Source organism: Physeter macrocephalus, chromosome 12 (assembly GCF_002837175.3).
Source record: "Physeter macrocephalus isolate SW-GA chromosome 12, ASM283717v5, whole genome shotgun sequence".
Classification (NCBI taxonomy): Eukaryota; Metazoa; Chordata; class Mammalia; order Artiodactyla; family Physeteridae; genus Physeter; species Physeter macrocephalus.
This window is the reverse complement of record NC_041225.1, coordinates 31,597,198-31,620,119: the sequence shown is the minus strand read 5'-3', so window position 1 is coordinate 31,620,119 and position 22,922 is coordinate 31,597,198. Positions and strand designations below refer to the sequence as shown.

Here is a 22,922-nt window from a genome sequence, read left to right as displayed (position 1 = left end):
CAGGATGCAATCCAATAATTCCGTTGTGCTTTCAGACTAAGACTTTGGTTTGGTAGAATAAAGAGCCTGTGGTAGTTTGATCAGAACGATGAGAAAAACTAAAATCAGACAGATGTCCTTTCTGGGAGCGTCGTGAGCAAAAAGCAGAATCGCTGATTTTGGTCGGCATCAGTAGCCCTGTGCCCCAGCTTTCATGGACAGTTGAGCAGAGTGGAAAATTCAGAATTTGATTTGGATGTCTTAGCTTTTGCCCCGAGGACCTGTGTGCATGTATTTTGGGGGCCTTGGACATAGCCAGCGTGCAGTGGATTACCTTTCCTCCTTCTCAGAGGGAAGCCAGGCAGGAGTGGGAGGCCTCCCGCAAGGGGGGTTTTGACGCGGCCGCGGCTGTGGCCTTTGTCTTCTCTCGGGCAGAACGCTGGCCCTGTGGCCCCTTCTGGATCCCTCCTGCCTCTCCTGTGACCAGTGCGGGTCACCGGCTTTCCTGTCTTGGTTCCTCTCCTGGTGACGATGGAGAGAGGAGACTGAGGGATTTATATTATTTGGCGCCGTAATAGGACTTTCTAAAGGTCTTTGACAGGTACACGTCAAATTACGTAACATTTGACCAGCGGTACTGGTGGCTTCAGTGTTAAGTTGCTGTATCCATAGAAGTTGGTCCATTATCACTTAGAAAATGGAGTAAGCGAAGAATTTGGGGGAATTTATAGTTCCTTCTTTTTTCCTTTTCTCCCCCAAAGCTCTTTACTTGTTTTTAGATCCTTTTTGTACCAGTACGTCTTCCCTTCTCGGGGGAGTTTTTATAAAAATCGGATTTGCAGGAGATTGTGTACCAGCACCACGTGCTCTTAGAGGATGGTGAAACCCTCCCTCACGCTTCCAGCTTCAGGAGAGCCTTTCCAGCCTCCCTGGGTGCCCCTCTTCGGGCTCATCCAGGAGAGGAGTGATTTCCAGAGTTTGGGGTTTATCAATTTCCTTGCTTTTCTTCACAGTGTTAACCACAAACGTGTGTATCTGTAACAGCATCATGTTTAGTTTTGCTCGGTTTTGATTTTGATCTTTATGTAAATGATTCATACTGTGTGTTTTCTTCTGAGTCTTGCTTTTTCCATCAGGTTATGTTTATTTACATTGGTGGCTGTAGCTGTGCTTCGTACATTTTCACTCTGGACTGTTGTGAATATACTCTCACTTGTCTGTGTTCTCCTGTCCAAGGGCGTTTGCGTGGTTTCTGGTTTCTTTTGCCGTATAAACAGTGCTGCATTGAACGTTCTTGCTCCTGGGTCCTTGTCACATGTGCAACAGTTTCTCTGAGTTTATCTCCCTCCTGGTGGCCTTACGGTCACGGAGATTTTGTATCTTTAACTTTACTAAACAATGGCAAACTGTCTTCCAGAGTGGTTATACCAGAATACACTCCCACCGACCGTGTATTAAAAGTTCTTTTCTTCCTCATCCACACCAGCACCTGGCTCCTGTTGTTACCAGGGTAATAAATTTTGGCCAGTCTCGTGGGTATGAAAAGACCTTTTGTGATTTTCATTTTCATTTTTCCTGAACGAGTGAGGTTAGTGTGTTTTCATATAGCTCCTGGCCATTTGTATTTCCTCTTCTGTGAAATGCTTAGTCCTGTCTTTTGCCTGTTTTTAAATAGGGTAGTTTGTCTTTCTCATCTTGATTTTTACAGGTTCTCTCTGTTTTGGATGTGAATTATTTCGCCATTATGCGCGTTGTAAAATATCTTTTCCCAGTTTGTAGCTTGATTTTCCATTTTCCTTACCGTGTCTTTCAATGAAGACATTCTCGATTATTTATTTATTTTAAAAAGTAATTTTAAAAATTAAAACATTCTGATAACATGTATAAATATATAGAAGTTACCATCTTAACCATTTTTAACTGTAGGATTCTGTAGTGTTAAGTATATTCACATCATTGTGTGACAGATCTCCAGAACTTTTTCATCTCGTAAAATGGGAACCGTATACCCATTAAACAACTCTCTGTTTCCCCCTCTCCTCCAGCCCCTGGTAACCACTATTTTACTCTCTGTTTCTATGAGTGTGACTATTCTAGATACTTCATGTAAGTGGAGCTCCCCTCATGGGGTCTGAACCAGCTGACCAGCTAGGCAGACCACGTCAGGTCAAGGATCAGAAGTATGTATCATGTTTGTTTGGGGGTTTTGGGTATATTTCATAATCTAGAAGTGTAGGTAGAGGGTATTCTTATTTTCATATTAAGAAACTATTGCATAAAGAGGTGATGAATGCCAGAGACTACCTGGTCAGGCCCGGAGCAGGGGTTTGTGTCTATGGTTTATTAGGTAGTAATGAGCTGCTTACTTTAGACCTGCAGCCATCGGCCTGCTGTGATGCGCTCGGTGCCATTCACCATGGTCCCGTTTCTGTGCTCTTTGATATGTGTCGTTCCCAGCAAACTAGTTGCATCTCGATTGCCTTTTCCTTTGAGGGGAAACTTTATTAAGGTCAGTCGTTCACAAACTTGACTACTTTAACCTTCATTAGTGATACGTACTTGTGACACACCTCAAGAGACTCCCCTCCTATAAGTCGAAATCGCTGCCTTTGATGACTTAATTATGTGACTTTATCAGCTCTGTGGTGCCGCTTAATATTCACCTCGGAGTTGGTGTAAATATTTGATAATCGTGTTGTACAGACGGTCTGCCAGCTGTGGCTTCCCTCCTGGCCCGAGAGCAGAAACTTGTTAGCAGTTTGCTGGGGCCGTCAGTGTACCAGACTGGTGGAGTGTGGCCTCCCAGGACAGCCTACGTGGCAGGACCCAGGTGGATCCCTTGTGATTGATTCACCACATGACACTGCAGAGGTTGGAGGTCAAATTCTTACTGTGATTTAGATCCAAGAATTACTTTTTAGCTCCTGCTTAGTATTCAAATAACATCAAGCGATAGGAAGAAGAGATGACACATAAATTTGGAATAATGTGGCGATCAGAATAAGATAAAACAAAATATGAGTTTGCAAGTGTTTAACACACGTGTGTTACGTGCTGGTCGTATGTCAGAAATAGATGCTGCGGAATACAGTAAACAAAATAGACAAAAATCCCTGTTCTCATGAAATGTACATTCTAGTGATTATCTTAATGATTTACTATAGGATAATTCAAACTACATGACATTCACAGGCATGATGAGCGATTGTGATTTTCTGGGTAGCAGTGTCTGGAACCTTTAAAAGTTCTAAAAAAAAAAAAAAAAAAGAAATTAAACATGCTTACATTGGCTCATTCAGATAATGTGTTGTTTAAATGCTTAATGGCTAAATATTCCAAAAGCAAAGTGTTCAGATCCCAAGCTAATCCTTAAAAGTTAATACTTTTTATGTTGACATGACTGTTATTGAAAAGTGTACTATTTTTGATGGGAGGCAATGTAATTTCAAAATCAAATCAACATATTTGTAAGTTGGTATTGTATCGAACTGAAACCTGATGATAATGAGGTAGCCCAGGAGAAAAGTGAGTCTTTTGCATCATTTGAAGCCTTGTGTAATTAATAGGATAGCTAAAATTGACTTTTTTTTTTTTTTTTTTTTTTAGGGTGGGTGCTTTTTACCCAGTAGCACCTAGGCCCCTGGATATGAATGCTTTCAAGTTAAGTCACTATTCTTATTTGGACTAAAGCTTCTAATAGTCATAGCAGAAATGAATGAACGAATGGGTATTAGAAATATAATAAATAAGTAAACATTTACAAGATACTTTGAGGTAGCGATGAGTACTGTAAAGTCAGTAAAATGAGATATAGTATATGTTAAAAAATGATCGGAATGCTGCTTTAGCTTGCAAGATACATGGGCCTTTTGAAGACATGGTGTTTGAGTTCTGATGTGAAGGGTGAGACGTCTGCATTTTGTGCATTCCAGGTATGGGGGGCTGGGGAGGCTTTGGCCTTGAGGCGGAGGTGCGTTTTGGTGTGTTAGGGAAGATCCCGCGTTGAAAGGTAGCCAGCGAGAGAAACAGCGGTAGATGAGGCTAGAAAGGGGGCCCGGCTCTTTGAAGGCAGAGTAAGGAGTTAAGATGTTGTGCTGCCCATGATGGGCGGAGTCTGCTGGAGTGTTTCAAAGAGGAGGACTGACACGGTCACATGACTGTAGTGTGGTGCCCGACTTGGAGAGGCAAGAGGGGACATGGGGAGCCCCTGTGGGCTTGGCCGTCCAGGCAAGAAGAGAGGGCAGCAGTGGAGATGGAGACAGGGCATGCATGGCACATGCAATATGGAGACAGAGCTAAAAGGACTTAGGGACGGATTTGACGTGGAAGGTGTTAAGGAGTGGGTGCTTGGGCTTCCCTGGTGGCGCAGCGGTTGAGACTCCGCCTGCCGGTGCAGCGGACGCGGGTTCGTGCCCGGGTCCGGGGGGATCCCGCGTGCCGCGGAGCGGCTGGGCCCGTGGGCCGTGGCCGCTGAGCCTGCGCGTCCGGAGCCTGTGCTCCGCGACGGGAAGAGGCCACAGCAGTGAGAGGCCCGCGTACTGCAAAAAAAAAAAAAAAAAAAAAAAGGAGTGGGTGCTTGCTGGGTGTTCAGTTGAGCCACTGAATTTGTGCTGGTGCATTGGCTGAGATGGGTGGATTTGGGGGAGAAGTTGCCTGGATGACTAAATACCCTTTTGACTGCAGTGAGTTTAGGATACTTATCATTGTTGAAGGAGGTGGCGAGTCTGAAGCTCCGTGGAGAGGTCAAGATTAAAATGACAAAAGTTAGGTGTCAGCAGTGTAGACATGAATTCCTGGGAGAGGATGGAATCTTCAGTTTCCTCCTTTAAGTTGAGGAAGTCGGACTGGATGGTCTTTCCTTCTTTCTGAAAATCAGACATTTATTGAGTCACAGAAGCTGTCTGTGAGAAACTTGAAGTGATGGGAATTTTCACTAAAATTCTTTTAGCTTTTTAAACCGTGAAAGTGACGAATGGGAAGGAAATACAGGCGTTTAAGTATATTCCACATCTGTATTCCTTCCAAAATTGCTTGTCCACAAAGCAGGATATATAACTGAAATGAAATATCTTTCCAAAAGCAAAGGTAATCTCAACCACATCGTTAAGGTTTTCAGTTAAACCCAAATGATGGTCAATGTGAATTTATCTTTATTAAAAAAATCTAAACAGCTTTATTGAGGCATAATTGACGTACAATAAAGTGTGCCTTTTTAGAGTGTAAAATTGAATGTTTTGACATATGCATCCATCCGTAAAACCACCACTGCAATAAAGATAGTGCACGTCTCCATCACCCTAGAGTTTCCCGGTGTCCCCTAGTAATACCTCCCTCTTGCTTCTCCCTGCCTTGCATCCCCAGGCAACCACTGATCTGCTTTTTGTCATTATGGATTAGTTTGCATTTTCTAGAAATTTGTATAAATAGAATTGCACTCTTCATTTTTCTGAATTCTTTTACTCAGTTTAATTATTTTGAGATTCATCTATGTTGTGAGTGTCACGACAGTTCATTCCTTTTTCTTGCTAAGTAACATCCTCTTGTGTGGATGTACTAGGATTTGTTTATTACATCACTGTGAATTTAGACTCCTCTTCCTTTTTCCCTTTAGTAAGTCTTCTGATTTGCTAATATTATTTGTAACCACCCAAGAGATAAATATTGAGTCTCTCTCTCTCTCTCACCACAAATGCTCCTAATAAAAGGGGAGCTGGTTCCTTGTTCTTATATTTATTTCCCCTTTATCCTTTTTAGGAGTGAGCTCCTCAGCCATTTGTCAGAGTACGTTTGGCAAGTGGTGTTGACGCGAAGCAGATCAACCCGTTCTTTGTGTCTGTGCTCTGTGTGATGTTTTGGGATGTGTGTATGGTGTGTTTATTTTATCTGGATTCAGCTTATTTCCGTAGATTGCCTTTACTTGAGTTTCATAATTTAGCAGTTGTGGATGCAGTTAATCTAGCACCTTTTAATTTTACAAGCAGATAGAAATAAATTCCTTCTCAGTTCATAGGAATCTTATATAGATGGCAAGCCTGAAATTAAATAAACTCTCATTAACCGCATAGGTAAGAGGCGTGTCCTTTTAATCTCTGGTGTCTTGATTGAATCACTTGCTTCCTGCTTCTGTTTCGGTGCCTTTGAAAAAGCTTACTACTTTTTGGTTTCTGTGGATGATCTGAGAATATACTTCAGGATCTGTCGGTTAATGAACCCCCGGGAGTCTGGCTCTCTTTAACGTCGTCAAATTTAGCACAGAGTAGGAGGTTAGGGGATGTCTGGGCTCTCGCTTTGCAGCTCTCTCTGTGCTGTTGTCTGGGAAGGAAGAGGAGGGAAAGTTGTATCTAAGGGCCGGCCCTGTCCTGGTGGACACGGGGCTTTGCTGGCTAAACCCAGTGTGTTTTGTTTATGTGGGATTCGGGTAGGCAGTTGCCATGTAATTCAGGAGGCAGAATGGAGCCCCAAGAGGCATGCCCTCTGCCTCCCAACCTGCCTGGCAGCCACCGTTGTTATAGTTCATTTGTGTGTCTTCTTGCCCACCTCTAGGTTTTGTGAGTGCAGAATCTGCCATGTCTGTGCGTTCTTCTACCTAAACAGTGTTTACAGAATGTTGAGTAGAATGCATATTTATGCTTGCATATTTATTTTTTATTTCTTGTTATGGAGTTTCTAATTGGAGCAATTATTATTAAGACTTTAAGTCTCTAAGGAAGAAGATAAAATATGAGCTGTTATATTCGTAATACTCTATACTATTTAGGCAAACTCTTGAAGCATATTTTTTCCCTCCACTCTTTCAGTAAATTAAAAGCACAGATGGAGCCAGGCACTGCAGTCTGGGATGGGTAGGGATTCATAGATGAATAAAATTTGTTCCCAAGCCCTGAGAAGTTCACAGTCTGGAGGGAAAGTCAGACTAATAGGCCAGTAAGTGACAAGTGCTGTATAGAACTGATTTAAAAAGTGTTCTGGAAGCCCAGAAGTGTGAGTACAGGTTCCATAGTTTCTACTCGAGGAGAGGGGTGATCCCGTTAACTAAGATACGGGTCCTTGGAGGAAACAAGCCAATTGGCTAGAATGATAAGATAGGCGAGGATGCAGTGAAGAATTCTGTTCATGTGTCCAATTTGAATTTTGTGCAGACTGTTATTCTTTTGGGGAATCTGTAGATTTTTGTAGCAGTTTATAAAGACCTGTTTCCCAAAGTTTTGGTTGGGATTCATTTTTACTATTTATGGGGAGGTTGTGGTTGTTGAATTAAATGAGTTTAATTTACCAAAGTTGCTTCTAGTAGGAGTGGAGTTTAATTTACCCTATGCTTGAAAGAGTTGTTTTTCTGTGGCAGTGGCCTAATCATGTTTGAAAATGCTTGTATGCTGTAAGGCCTGGCTGCCCTTGTATTAAATTCAGTAGATCGAAGCTAGCAATGCAGACTCAGTGTAGGGAGGTGAGGTCATTATAGTCTGAAATCCTGGGGCTCAGTGTTTGGCTTGGAAATGTGAAAAGAAGCATGAATTACTTTATTTATTTAAAGAATCAATTTTATTTATTTAGTTTTGGCTGCGTTGGGTCTTCATTGCTGAGTGCGGGCTTTCTCTGGTTGCGGTGAGCGGGGTCTACTTTTCATTGCGGTGCGCGGGCTTCTCATGGCGGTGGCTTCTCTTGTTGCGGAGCGCGGGCTCTAGGCGCACAGGCTTCAGTAGTTGTGGCACGTGGGCTCAGTAGTTGTGGCGAACAGGCTTAGTTGCTCCGCGGCATGTGGGATCTTTCCAGACCAGGGATCGAACCCGTGTCCCCTGCCTTGGCAGGCGGATTCCCAACCACTGCACCACCAGGGAGGTCCCAGCATGAATTACTTTGAAAACATTTATTTGGGGGTAGATAATACATGTCCATGGTGCAAAATAAAAAGTTGGACAGGGCTGTACAATGGCAAGTAAGTCTCCCTTTACCTCTGTCCTGTACCCTGTAGGGCAACCACTGTTACCAGTTACTGGGGTTTCCTTCCAGAGAATGGTGTGGTAGAGACTGCTAGCTCTTCCCCAGAAGTCAGTTTTTTTTCCCGTCCTGGCACGTTTCCTGGTCAGCCTTGCAGGGGGACGGGCTCTGTGACTAGCTCTGTGTGTGAGTATGAGTGACAATGGTCCATGTCCCATCTTCAGGCGAGGGCTCTTTAGAAACAAGTGTGCCTTTTCCATTCTCTCACGTTTCCCTTCCGAAGGCCGGATGCAGCGATGATGAGGTTCTGGTTGATGGCATCACAAAATGGAGCCAGGACCCCGAAATCACCGGCCCAGGAGGGCTGCCCACTGACCAGGGATGTCTGCTCTAGGCTGTTACCTGAACCTCAGTTTTGTTGGAGCCATTGCATATTTTTTTGTGTGTCTGTTTATTACAGCACCTACTGTTACCACAGCTATTTCATAAAGTTTAACAAAAAATTAAAAAGCCAATATCTCTGTAACCACCCTGGGCAGGAAACAGATGATCACCAGCACCCAGAAGCCCCCTGTATGCCTCTCATTGTGACCTCTTCCCTTCTTCCATGGACTGTCACTTTGCTGACTTCAGTGATATTCATTTCATCCTCTTTATAGTTTTACCACTCATGTGGGCACCCCCAAACAGTATGGTTTATTGCTCGTTTGGGGGAACTTTTTATAAAAATATGTTTTTATGTTGTATGTGTTCCTCTGAGTTAAATTCAAGAGATGTATGGCTTCTTTCATACAGCATTGTGTGTTGAGTTTAGTCCATATGCTGTAAGAAGCTATAATTTTTCATTTTCGTTGTTCTGTGTGTTGCCTGTTATATGAATACACCACAATATATTTAGCCATTTTACTGTTAATGGGCATTGGGTGTTTTCTAGCATATGGCTATTATGAACAGCACAGTTTTGAACACTCTTGAACATGTCTCCTGGTCCCCATGTTATACCTCTAAGTAGTGGAGTGGCTGAGTCCTAGGGTGTGAGTATCTTTAGTCCTGTAAGCAGATGCTGAGCTGTTTCCCCAAGTGGTTGTGTTAGCGTGTGTGAGACCCCATTGCTCCACACCATAGTCTACTTTGGTATTGTCAGACTGGTCGATACATAATGGTATCATTTTTTTTTTTTTTTTTTTTTTTTGCGGTACGCGGGCCTCTCACTGTTGTGGCCTCTCCCGTTGCGGAACGCAGGCTCCGGACGCGCAGGCTCAGCGGCCACGGCTCACGGGCCCAGCCGCTCCGCGGCACGTGGGATCCTCCCGGACCGGGGCACGAACCCGTGTCCCCTGCGTCGGCAGGCGGACGCGCAACCACTGCGCCACCAGGGAAGCCCATAGTGGTATCTTATATGGATTTAATTTATATTATTTCCTGAAGATACGAGTGGGTTCTTTGCCTTGCCTTTGGGCCCCCTTGTATCTACTTGACTTTGAGGTTGGTTGATGAGGACACATTTCTCAAACATAGAGCACACGAGTTTTGCCTGTGGAATTACAAGCAAGAATTCAAGGTTCTGTTTCAGACCAGGGGAATAAGAATTCTGGGGCTAGTATTCAAGAGTCTATTTCTAATCAGCTATGCAGGTGGTTATTACACAGCTGGACTTACACCGGTAGATGCACGCACAGTGCTGGGATGCTAAATGTTGTATCTGTGGGGCCTTGAGAACCCCTATGATCCTTGGCCACGGGCTGTGTGCCTCATTCCCCCGGCTCCGCCCATACAGGGTCTCCCAGACACTGCCTGTTTACCTTGGGAGCCACTGGCTAAGAATGTAAGTATGCTACCCAAGAGCCGTTTATACTAACAGAAAAGTAACATGAGATGTAATTTATGTTCCATTGATAGAGACACGGAGGCAGCAGTTGGTTTTGGGGTGCTTCTGCTAATTTGTTGAGTATCTTTTTAAAGCACTTCATCTTTTTAAAGTTTTGTTGAAGTACAGTTGATTTACAATGTTGTGTTAGTTTCTGCTGTACAGCAGAGTGATTCAGGTATACATATATGTACATTCTTTTCCATATTCTTTTCCATTGTGGTTTAACACAAGGTATTGAACATAGTTCCTGTGCTGTACAGTAGGACGTTGTTGTTTATCCATCCTATATGTAATAGTTCGCATCTGCTACTCCCAAACTCCCCTCACCCCCTTGGCAACCACATGTCTGTTTCGTAGATAAGTTTACTTGTCATATTTTAGATTCCACATATAAGTGATATCATATGGTATTTGTTCATCTTGAGCTGCCTTGAAATTTAAGTTTTTCCACTCTCAACTTATTATAAGTCAGTTGTTGGCTTATTATAGAATGCTTAGCTCTGATGTGGCAGTAATTAACTGTTGTGTGGCATGTGTGGCAGGTTATCCATTCTTTCGTAAGAGGTGTAGCTGTTGGTTTGGTATGTCCGTGGAAGGAGGTGAGCTGATGAGCCTCCGATGTCACTGGCTTGGACCCTTCCCTCTCTGAATGCTTTTGCAAATTTGTTTGGGGGCATTGTTAATAATTTCTTTGACTGTCCTTAAAAATAAGTGAATCTTGTTGCTATTTCTTTGGGGTGGCATAAATTACTAAGCTTTCACCCTGAGCGCCTGGACAAGGACTTAATTGTGAGATTGAACCACGTCATTTGGCGTCGAAGAAAATCCTTCTCTCACCACCTCATGTGGAACACGCTCCTCAGAGAGCATCCTCTGGTTTGTCTACAACAATTGCTTTCGTAGGTACTTCTATGTGCAACTTTTCACAAAAGTTAAATTTTTAATTTAAAAAATCTTGAATTAGCTAGATTTTTCACCCTTGCTTCTTCCCCCTTCCTGTGCCCTGCCTCCCCTCCCACCCCCCACTCCCAAATTTCTGGGGGCACTTCTTTGAAGGTACATCAGGTCATTTGTACAGGTATATTTTAAACAAAATGGTGTTGCAAAAAAGAACATAAAGTCTTTTGGGTCTATATTTCTTTCCATTTGGAAGAAAGCTTTTACGAAGGGTTGACCTGTAACAAACCAAAACAAATGTACGCAAGCTCAACGTGGCTTCTCTTTTATTGTGTGTATTAGGTGTGGGAAGTAGCCGTTTGGTGGCATTTTGTTAGCTAGGACGGACATACTTCGCGGATCGCAAATTCTCTATATGGTCTTGTCTGTAGCAATCAAGTTGGACCTTCAGACCTTCTCTAGAAGTAGAGAGGCAGCCACGGAACAGCCTAGACTCAGACATGGGTTAGAGCCTGGGGTACTCACCTGTGCTGTAGGTGACGTTGAGCTGGCTGAGTAAACTCGGGGAAGTAGCACCCTGCTTCAAGGATTAAAGGCGGGAAGTAGTGGAAAGTGCCAGCCCGTGATGTGATGGATGTCCACGCCTTGCAGGTGTGTTAGTTCTTTCTTGCTCTGTTTCCGTCTACAGTGTGCATTTGCCTCCCCAGCCCTACCCCACCCATGACAGAATGACTAAGATATGGGAAAGTTTTACCTTTAAGACCTTTCACAACAGCTATTTGAACATCTGGCTGTGTACCCATTCTGGTGTTTCCTGTGTAAAGTAACAAGTCTGTATTTCCCCACCTGCATATCCTACAGGGCTTTTTTTTTTTTTTTGCAGTACGCGGGCCTCTCACCGCTGTGGCCTCTCCCGTTGCGGAGCACAGGCTCCGGGCGTGCAGGCTCAGCGGCCACGGCTCACGGGCCCAGCCGCTCCGCGGCATGTGGGATCTTCCCGGACCGGGGCACGAACCCGCGTCCCCTGCATCGGCAGGCGGACTCTCAACCACTGCGCCATCAGGGAAGCCCAGGGCTTTTTTCTGATATGAATCGCTGCTCCCGCCTCCTCGAGTTGCCGCCATTGTCTGACTGGCCGAATCCTTCTTCTCCTTTGCAGCCCAGTTGCAAGGCCCGGATGCCAGCTGTGCCTCTGGAGGCTCCCCCAGGTCAGGGTCCTTAATGGCACCTGCTCCCAGGGCTCTCTCCCTGGCACTTCAGTTGTACCCTAGTTCTGCGTGCTTCCAGAGCAGTATCCCGCTTCATGCATCTTGTGTCTCCTGCACAGCTGTCCGGGCCACTAGCGGATAACATATGAATTATTCGTAGGCCGTATTAATTTGGACGGGTTACCTAAACACTGGGACTTAGCTTCCTCATCTGTGACATGTGGCTTTCTGCTCTGGACATGCTCTCGCCAAGCTCACTGATAAAGGTGCAGTTGCCAAGGAAGGTGGCTTGTCTTGGATCTTGTGCCCTGTGACCTGACCGTGACCATGGCCTCTTGAGCCTCCTCTTGCCCCGCCCACACACAGTGTGCCCGTTCTTGCTGCTGTGACTTGGCCTGGCTGTGACTTGCCTGCTGTGGGATCCTGCCCTGGGCCCCCTTGTCTGTGCACAGCTCTCCTTCCGCCGTGTCCATCACTCCCAGACTCGCATCTGCTCTGCTGGCTCCAGACCCGCCTCGCAGATGTCTTCTGAGCCGGCGTGCTTGCCCCCTGCACACTCTCAAACTGAGCGTGCTCCGGGGGTGGGGGGGTCTTTCTCCCCTAGGACCCACGCTTCCCCGCATTGGTTCGTGTCATCATCCACTGGTGACTCGCGGCCTTTCCTATTCCTTCAGGCCCTGGTCTAGCGGCCAGTCCCGATGGCTCTGTGGCCTGAGTGTCCTTCGAGCTGGCTCTTTCCTCTCTGTCTCCTTGCCGCTTCAGGCCCTCCCTTCTCAAGGAGGCTGGAACAGCAGCGGCCTGCACCCTGTTGCTACTCACTCCTTATTCTGGTCCTTCTGTTGCGGAAGCAGCGCTTGGGTCACATGTTAAGTTGTCGGTGTTTGTTGTTTTTGTTTTTTAAATTAATTAATTAACTAATTATATTTTTGGCTGCACTGGGTCTTCGTTGCTGCGCGCGGGCTTCCTCTAGTTGCGGCGAGCCGGGGCTACTCTTGTTGCGGTGCTCGGGCTTCTCACTGCAGTGGCTTCTCTTGTTGTGGAGCAAGGGCTCTAGGCGCGCGGGCTTCAGTAGTTGTGGCGCACGGGCTCACTAGTTGTGACTCGCGGGCTCTAGAGCACAGGCTCGGTAGTTGCGGCCCGCGGGCTTAGCCGCTCCGCGGCACGTGGGATCTTCCCGGACCGGGGCGCGAACCCGCGTCCCCTGCATCGGCAGGCGGACTCTCAACCGCTGCGCCACCAGGGAAGCCCCTCCATACGTTTTTGTTTAGTTATGAGATATTTGAAAGTTTTTAAACTGTAAGAAGTTTTGTAGATGTGAGTGGTTATTGATGTCAATATTCATTTTTCTGGTATATCTCCTTTTTGCTTAATTAAAAAAATATTGTTGGAAACCGTTAGGAGAGAAAAAGTGCTTAGAACCTGTTGGAGTGACATTTTGCTTGTATGAAGTCTAGCTGTTTCAGAGAACAATGGTCTCTCAGACAATGTACAACAATGTTCAACTGTTTTTCTCCTTGTAATGCAAGAAAAAGCACATAGTTGCCTGTGTCTTTAGGCAGAGATATCTCTGAGGATCTGGGTCAGCGTCGACATGCAGATGGTGTGATTGGTGCCTAATTTAGGTCCTGCAACCGTGATTTTGTTGTTGTTAAATGTGTTTCTTACAAGTTCCTAATGTCACGTGTGTTTTTCTTGTATTTGTAGATTCTAAGGCATGTGTTCCATAACGTTCTATGAGAATCTACTTCATAAGAGATAGAAATGCAGGTTTTTCTTGAGTCTTTAAACACCACCAGAGAGTCTTATTTGTAGTTTTTCATTTTATCATTTTGCAAGGGCAAAAGTAATGTTAAGGGAGAGAAAAGAGCCGCAGCACTATTACCAGCTTGTATGCATTCCTGAAAATTGAGAACGATGTCGTGCCTGGTGAGTTATGAGGACATTTAAGAACTTGCCTTGGTGGGCTTGGGGGTGAACGCTATCCCTCATGGCTTTCTGGAGGCTCCTCTCTCTTATTCACCTGCTTGCCTCCTGGACCAGTACTTGAGGCCCCCAGAGCTGAGACATTTGGTTCCTTTCAGTGGTAGTTTCAGACCAGCAGCATCCCCTCGACTCCCTCGCCAGGGATGGTACGGAACTCCAAATGGAAGAGGGTGCATGCTACAGACTCTCGGGGATCTTCATCAGATCTTGACCCAGAGGAGTTTTGGAGAAACTCAGAGCTCTTCTTTTCCACCAGTTACAGGGTCGCCCAAGTCATTAAAATAAGTTTCTCTTTCTCTCAAACCATAGGGTACCCCGTGCTTTCCATTTCTGCGTCTGCATCCCTGTGTCTTCCAGGTTCTTCCAGGGGCCCCCCCAGGCCTCTCCCCACGCTGGGTGCCAGCGTCCCTGCCAAGTGCAGCGCCCACATGTGCATCAGCCCTTCACTTTGAACTTGAGGCTGTCATCCCTGGGAAGACGCCCCGATTTTTGTTTTGTTTCTTTAGTAAACTGGGAGACCTTAATTTTCTGTAACCTTGGTGTTTTTGTCCTGAGAATTTAAATGTAACATCAAATTCAAGTCTGTGTTGCTAATATGAAATTTTAATTTTTCTTTACAGGTCAACTTTGTAGTGTGCCAACTCTTTGCCTTGCTAGCAGCCATTTGGTTTCGAACTTACCTACATTCAAGCAAAACTAGCTCTTTTATAAGACATGTCGTTGCTACCCTTTTGGGCCTTTATCTTGCACTTTTTTGCTTTGGATGGTAAGTAATTATTTTGATCATATTTAATGAAGACTTTGGACATCTTTGTGAATTGAGTGTGTAGAAGGATACATTATGTAGAGTTTTGTTCTTATAGTTACCTAAAAAGTTTTACATATTTATTTTTAATATTAAAAAAAGAGTGGAGAGTGGGCTCTGTCTCTTCAGTTGGGGTTCAGAGGGCAATTTATTATTTATAACTTATGAAAAAGGACAGATGAAGAAAAAGGATATAAAGACATTTTATTCTGTCATGAGTAGCTCTTTCACCTGTTTTGCAGGTCTTTTATGCCAAGACAAATGAACCATTTAAAATAGCTTTTTTCTTTCTGTGCAAGTGGCTTTTGAGGGTCTGGTAAAGCCCATTGATAGAACTCTATTACCATTTTTTAGATTCTGCCATTAGCCAAAAGAGGTTTTTTGTTTGGTTGGTTTTGGCAGGGAAGAATTATTTAGCATGGAAAGCTTTTATTTATGGCCCTTCAGATGCTGCGTGTATGTGTGTTTCCTTCACTTAGCTGCCTTCTTAATTGTCAGGGCTGTGAATCAATACAGAAACACTGTCACTTCCTGTTCGTCCCAGGTGACGGTGGTTGTATGTGACAGAGGGAATCAGGAGAAGAGCACAGTGTCTCCACAGGACAGCAGAGACGCTCAGTGGAAGGACCCTCTGCTCTATGATTTCTCCCGAATTTTCCTTCTTAAGTGAGAGCTTATGCTGCTTGCTCATTTGCTATGTTTACACAATCCCAGAGAAGGCTTTCTAGGTTTGCTGTTCCGCAGACTGTGGCTGGACGTGGAAATTCCCTGAGAGGATGGAAATGCAGTCGCTTGATCTGTGGTTTAGTAGCTTCTGTTGTGGGGTGTAGACTGTTGGACTTTGACAGTGCCTCTGCATTTCTTCTAGGAGGTTGTTTTTGATTCTTGGGAGGGTTGAAATGTACTGGTATTTCTTAATCTAGTTTTTGCCTCTGGCAATTGCACACGTGTCCTAGAAACTCACGAAAAATCAGAGATAATTTATTCAGTCTCTGCCATGTTGCCCTGTGACCAGTCCTCTGATAGGCCCTGCCAGTGGTGGGTGTGTGCGGAGTCCTTGGGGTTTCAGTGGGATCTCTTAAATCAGATCTAGGCATGGTTTCTCCACTTCCTTGATAACATCAAATTTATGTCATCAAAGTTTTCTTAGGTTTCTCAGGTGATTCTATTTAAACTTCTTGTAAATCATGTCATGGGGGTAGTGTGTCTGTGTGTGTGTGTATTTAGCTTTGTGTTATGGAGCCTTTCGAATACAAAAGTACAGAAAATAATATAATGAACCCTCCTATATCCATTGTCCAGCTTCAACGATTATTAAAATTCTACCGTTCTTATTTTATTCTTTCCCCAACTTCTTTTTCTGGAGTATTTTCAAGCATATCCCAGTCTACACATTTCACCCGTACATACTTGGTGTTCAGTGTGTATTTCGGCAGCATATTTTGAGGAGGGGTCGGGGAAGCCTTGCCGTCCAGAGCGGCCAACTCCGGGACACCCTTCACGTTGCAGTCTGTGGACACAGAGTAGAAGACTGAGATGTGAGCTGTGTGTCCTGGGGCCGTGTGACTCCGAGCACTGCCAGAGGGGAGGTCTTTACCGACGGGGTGCTTTCTTGCTGTGAAGGCTTCTCGCATGCTTTATCACAGTGTCCCGAGGAACCCACCTTACTGTCAGGTGGTCCTAAGTATTTCAGATTATATGTGATAGCCAGGATTTTTTTTTTTTTTAAAATAGAGTTCTCTATTCTTTTCTTGGAGGAGAAAATTTTTATGTTCCTTTCTTTGGGAAGAGAGTTCGTTTGTGCCTCTGTGCCAGGTAAAAGATAACTCTGCTAATCGGAATGAGTAGGGAAGTAGCGTATCCTTCTGATTTGCACTTTAGCACTTTGTTTTTTAGGCCCAGAGGTAATCCTATCTCTTATTGATTTTGACAGCTTCTCTTTTGGAAGACATATGTTAGTGAGTTGTCTAAATATGGTTGGCCATTTTACCTACTTGTATTTGGCCTCAGCTTTTTTTTTTTTTTTTTTTTTGAACCATCACCTGTAAGTTTCTATTAACTGAGAATTACTTTATACTTTTATTTACTTATTTAGCTGTTTGACAGCAGTGCAGAGTAACAGACTGGAGCTTAGGCTCTGAATCCAGACAGACCTGGATTCCACGCTGGGTGCCTCGGCGGCAGCCGTGCAACTAGACGTGTTATTCGGCCTCTTTAGCATCACTTTTCTCATCCGTAAAATGGAACCAGTGATGGCTGTGATGACTGAAAGATGGAATACTGCAGAAGGGGTCTCAGCACAGTAGCCGGCTCCTCGTGAGCAGGGAAAGTTACTCAGGGTCAAGACCGTTATTGTGACTATGGTCTGTTGGTACCATTGTCCAGTCGGTGGTCCAGATTAGAAATGTTTATGTTTATCCAATCTCTTCCTCAGTTTATCATGCAGTATTAAAGTATGTCTTTCTCTCTAGACTGGAAGGTCTCTGAGGACAGAGACTGTATCCCCTGACTCTTTATTCCCAGTGGCCAGTACTGTGCCTTTCGGAAAATGGACATTCAGTAAAGATCAGTGGAACAATCGAAGAGGTGTTTCTCAACCTTTTTAAAACTCTTTTTTTTGCTAAAAATAAATTTTGTGCCTGCCTTTAGTGTGATTTGAAATTCAACATATGTAAAATGTGATATCTAAAAACAAACTGAAGTTTGGGGATAAAGGATTGTTTTGTTTGACAGATTATGATACACAGTCCATGGGGTTCCACTCCAGCTCACCCTGTGAAGAATCAGCCAGTGGATAAGTTGCCCAGGAGGAAACAACTTGAGTCTCCATGTCACTTGGGGTACTAACTGGGTATATGTTAGGACTTAAGTTTCCTCAACTCTAAAATGATGAGGGCTGGATTATAATAAACTTCTAAGACGCCTTCTTGCTTGCGTTTTTACCTCCCTAATAATACTTAATATTTGAAAGCGTACTGTGTGCCAGATAACCCAGTCAACACTTTTCGTGTGTTATCTTTTAATCCTGAAAAGTACTGGGTGGCTACTGTGTACTCATTACGCTCATTTTTCTAGTAAGGGCAAGTAGAGTAGCTGCGGATGGGAAGTTACGAGGAAGGTCACCAGTGCTGTGGTTGAGTGTACAGGCAACTTGATGCTTGTTGTGGAGGCCAGTGAAATAGAGGGCAACGCAGGTCCACTCTGTACAGGTAGACTTGTATCATCCCAGGAGCAAAGGCCTGTACAACTGGCAGAGTGTCGTATTGCGCTCCGGAAGATCGCTAAGCTTGTCACCGGAATGGCGATGCCCGGGGAGCGGGCGTCTCACAGCGATGGAAGGAACCACTTCGCTATTTGAAACATAGAACTTTTAGCTTCTAAGTTGTCATATATCCCTCATGTTCCAAGAAAATTTATTCAGTAGGAAAGGAAAGATATTTCCCCAAGAGTCTTCAAAACCTTTTCTCATTGAAGACACTTATCGTTAATGAGTTCTTTTCTAATTAGTAAAGCCCTTGCACGTGTCCAGCAGGCCACTTCAGCATTTTCACATGAGCTCCGTTAGTGCTGGCAATAAATAGGAGGTGGTAATTAATTTGAAAAGTGTGTGTTTTAGTCATGTTTTCTTAGCTTCTTTCTGTTTCAGTTTATACACAGATATGTTTTTCTGCTGCCTCCTGGTCCTTTGGTTATATAGTAGCATTCCAGGCCAGCATTGTTTCCGTGTGTGTGTGTGTGTGTGTGTGTGTGTGTGTGTTAGGCAGGGGAAGAGACAAGTAGACAGACTGACGGACATTCTTTGTACAATGAGTAAAATAAGTTTCTTCTATGGGCCTGCCTTGGAGCCTACTTCTTGTTTGTAATATTTCTATGGAAAATTAAAGAAAATTAAGTAGCTTTTCCACATTGGAGGTGCCTGTTATTCTATGATGATTAGGTTAGAAAGTAATTTTAATCATAGCTTAAGATACTTATTAATACTTTAAATTGTATACAATGATTTGAAAATTTTTTCATGCATTATTCATGCCATCAAAGGGGAAATAAAATGGAAATTTTGTGTGTGTGTGTGTGTGCACATGTATGCATAATCTTAGGGATAATTTGGATGGATTTTAAAACCAGAGATCTGAGTCATGTTTTGCCTGAATTTTGTGACATGACTGGATAAGTTAGTTCTCTCATTTAATGGTAGATTTCTACATAAGAAAGTTAGAAGAAACTGTGTCATCTCGGTGAGAACGTTCTGTAGATAGATTACTGCAAATTAAGGATTGACTGGATTTGTATAAGGAAGCTTATTTGACCCGAGCCATCATGTTTTCAGAATAAATAAATTTAGGTGTACCTGCTTTCAAGTGAATTCTAATATTTAGTATTCTTTGCTATTTTGTAAGTAATACTTGAAAAGATAACTGCAGATACAAAGCTGTATTGGCAAAGTTAGTTTGGGTAAGCCAAAAACTGATGTTCTGCCAGGACTATTCTGAAATCCAGGTTTCTTACTCCTTTTCATCCCTGTTCCTGAGTTATAGAAAAAGCTGTAAACCTTGAGCCTCAGGACCCCAAAGAGCTTTCATGTAGCTGGTAAACGTGGAATGCTGGGGCCCCCAGTGTGGCTTCATGGGGTTTTGTCTTATTTTTCCAGCTCTTGTGGGATGGGACTCCCTCTCTAGAGTATCCACAGAATTTTAGGCTTTGGAGGTTTGCTTCCTTTTTTTTTATCTGGCAGTGCCGTGTGTTATATATAAGCACTTTTTAGCCTAAATTATTTCAATTTGATGTTTCTGCGTGGGCTCTTCTAACAGTGTTCTTACTTTTCACAGGTATGCCTTACATTTTCTTGTACAAAGTGGAATTTCCTACTGTATCATGATCATAATAGGAGTGGAGAACATGCACAAGTAAGTGTTTGCTTTATTCACATATAATACGTATTCCAACATAAGAGAATTGGGTCAAGTAGAATTTTATTACATTAAAAATTATTATTTTTAATAATAATTATTAAAAATTATTGGAAATTGTGATCACTTTTTCAAGAACTGTCATAAATACAAAAATAAAACCCTTGGTATGCAGCACTCTTCTGTTTACTTAGAGCAGGGTTTCTCAACCTCAGCGCTATTGACGGTTTAGGCTGGATCATTCTTGGATGCGCGGGACTGGCCTGTGCGCTGTAGGATGTTTGGCGGCTTGCCTGGCCCCCGCCCACTAGACGCCAGTAGTACCTCCTCCCCAAGTTGTGACAACCGTGGATGTTTCTAGATATTTTCACAAGTCCCTTGGAGGGCATAACCACCTCCAGGTAAGGACTATTGGCTTAGTCTAGGAGTGGCGGCAGTGGAGAGTTGGAGTGAGTCTGCCGCATGGGAGAGAGAGTTAGAAGGCACATTTGGAAGGGTTTAGTGATTGGCGGGGAAGAAGGGCACCAGGGGGACTCCAGCTTCCTGCTGTGGACAGTCAGGTAGATGGGAGCACCGTTTCCTGCGTGTAGAGAACCCTGGAGGTGGGGAGCACGTCTAGGGGATCCGCGTTTCAAGCAGGCGTGTAGTCCCGTAAAACAGTGCTTCACATGTAGTAAACACTCTGGGTATTTGCTGAGTAAGTGCCTGTTGACCTTAGGGTGTCTGTGAGGCAGTTCATCGATGCTGGGGAGCTGGTGTGGAGGTCTGGGCCAGAGATGTCCACTGGAAAGTAGAGGTGTGGAGCGCTTACTTGGTTGAACACCCAGGGGCCGGGTACCCGCAGATCTTGCTGGCCCATCCTGCTGGGGGTGTTCCGTGATATCTGTGGCGCAGTATGTCTCTGAATTCTGACATACGTGTGGCTCCAAGAGTTCTGTACAAGGAATGATGGACTTGTAACGAATCGATTAGCTTTTTTCCAAATCTCATTCTATTTTGCCTCTTCGGTGTTTGACTCAGGGGTCACCCACTCTGTTTCGACCCAGTGACTTCCCTCAGTTTACACTGGTGCCACCTGCGTTGATTTCCCCCTCCCTTCTGTACTGCAGTATTCCAGGTTCTTGGTGTTTTGATTTTAATTTTTATAAGAGGAGTAAAATATTTTGATGGCGTATCAAAAAAAAGCAATTTTTATACCATCATGACCCTATTTATAAAATCTCATACAGGTGACAGGTTCGAAGCGATACTGTCTTTAATATCTGAACAAAGGAGCTGTATGTTTTGAATCTGGAAAAAGAAGGAAAATCTGGTTAGATTACTGAAAATAGGTAACTTGTGTATCCCTGCGTAAACAAAAGTCTTTTAAGTCGAAAGGCTAGTAGATTCATATTTGGTCAAAGGAAATTGTTTCTTTTTCTGAAAGGCAACGGCAGTCTGTGAAGTTAACTTTTTTTTTTTTTTTTTTTTTTGTGGTTCGCGGGCCTCTCACTGCCGTGGCCTCTCCCGTTGCGGAGCACAGGCTCCGGACGCGCAGGCTCAGCGGCCATGGCTCATGGGCCCAGCCGCTCCGCGGCATGTGGGATCCTTCCGGACCGGGCCACGAACCCGTGTCCCCTGCATCGGCAGGCGGGCTCTCAACCACTGCGCCACCAGGGAAGCCCTGTGAAGTTAACTTTTAACGCTTCAGACCCTGTCCAGTATGGCGCCCTTAGCCACATGTGGCCTGTAGATTGAAATTAATTGACATCTAAAGCTCAGTTGTTCAGCCACACTGGCCACATGGCACGTGCTCAATAGCCACAGGTGGCTGGTGGCTACTGTACTTGGGCAGTGCAGACAGAGAAGGTTTCTGTGGTCATAGAAAATTCTCTTGGAAGGTGCAGCCTTAGAGACACACAGTTGGATACAGTTGATTTTGTTGCTCTTTTACAGCAAGTGATCAGGAGGAAAGTGCTACTTGCATATATGCTGCCCGTGTTTAGAATTTGACACCATCCACGGAGCAGGCTATTGTAAATGGGTTTGCCATGTTAGTTGCTAGTGTTGGCAATAAAGAGTAGGTGAGTAATTAAGTTAGAAAGTGTGTATTTTAATCTCTTTTAGCTCCCTTCAATTTCAGTTTATACCTGTGTGTTTTTCTGTTTGACTTTACTTTTTCCTTTTTGGTTTTTTTCTTGTTATCCGTACATGCTTTTCCCCCCTTTTCACTTAGGCCTTTACATTAATTTAAAATGTTTAATGGGTCCACACTTCAGAATTTCATTCAAGTATACTAGATGGGGCTTATAGCATTACTCTGTTGTCTAAAGTTATTGTTCATGTATAATACAGTTCTGTTTATTTCCTTCAGTCTAGTTTTACATGGTATGTGTAATATGTTTCTTTGAACAACAAGGGTTTAAACCTTTTTAAGTGAAGGATTTGGACTCCCTGAGTATTTAACAGTTTAAAAATTCTTGGATCTCTTTGTTTTATATACTTTGTAAGCTGTTCATAGTGTAGTTTTTGCACTCTCTGTAACAAATCCGTCTGTAAATTAAAATATTTTAATATAAACTTTATTTTTGTAGCTCCCTTTATTTCACGCTTATATGTATGCTGTTTTATTCTGATCCATAATTAGATAACTTACCATTAAAATTTAATTTATTCTAGAATTCCGTGCTTTTTAATTTACCATTAAAATTTAATTTATTCTAGAATTCAAAGCTTATTTTCATATAAGCTTTGAAGTTTTTGAGGAAAAAAAATTGAAAACCTTAAGTGTTAGAGGCACGAAGAAAAAGAGTATTTAGGGATAGAAGGTCCTATATCTTAGGATATTGATTCTCCTTAATTAGCATGGGGAGAATTTAACTTTCACAGATTTGACCAGCGTTTCTGAGAGCAGGGGTTGTCAAACTGACTGTAAAGGACCAGATAGCAAATATTTTAGACTCTGCAGGGCACACAGCCTCTGTCACGGCTTCTCTCAGTTCTGTCGTCGTGCACATAGACAGTATGTGAACAACAAACTTGACCTGAGCTTCCATCAGACCTCCTTTACCAAAGAAGCGGGTGGACCTTATAATAAGCACACTCCTGCCACAGGGATTTGAAAAAAGAGAGGAAGGCAGACACACACTCTTCCTGCTAGTTTCAAAACTATGAAATAAGGTTTGCCAAGTGGTAATTTTAAACTTGCTATAGCACAAAAAATAGAATAATGAACTTTGTTTATTTATTTTTTTTTGCGGTACGCGGGCCTCTCACCGCTGTGGCCTCTCCCGTTGCGGAGCACAGGCTCCGGACGCGCAGGCTCAGCGGCCACGGCTCACGGGCCCAGCCGCTCCGCG

At 43.8% G+C, this 22,922-nt stretch overlaps 1 protein-coding gene across 7 annotated transcripts in view; it reads left to right on the top strand.

Annotated features, from left to right (window-relative positions):
* Nucleotides 1-22,922, top strand: part of MBOAT2 (membrane bound O-acyltransferase domain containing 2) — a 121,677-nt gene that overhangs the window by 25,588 nt on the left and 73,167 nt on the right. For 4 of the 7 annotated variants that reach the window (XR_003682470.1, XM_024118930.2, XM_055089032.1 and 1 more), the window contains exons 2-3: nt 14,493-14,638; nt 19,504-19,581. The exons of 1 other annotated variant lie outside the window; for it this stretch is intronic. Coding sequence is in view for 5 of the 6 variants with exons in the window: in XM_024118930.2 (XP_023974698.1) it covers nt 14,493-14,638; nt 19,504-19,581 (224 nt within the window). In the remaining variant the exon portion in view is untranslated. Of the gene's footprint in view, nt 1-14,492; nt 14,639-17,148; nt 17,264-19,503; nt 19,582-22,922 lie in introns of those variants that run through there. 2 more of the 7 variants (XM_007100571.4, XM_028497186.2) reach the window with 2 other exon arrangements.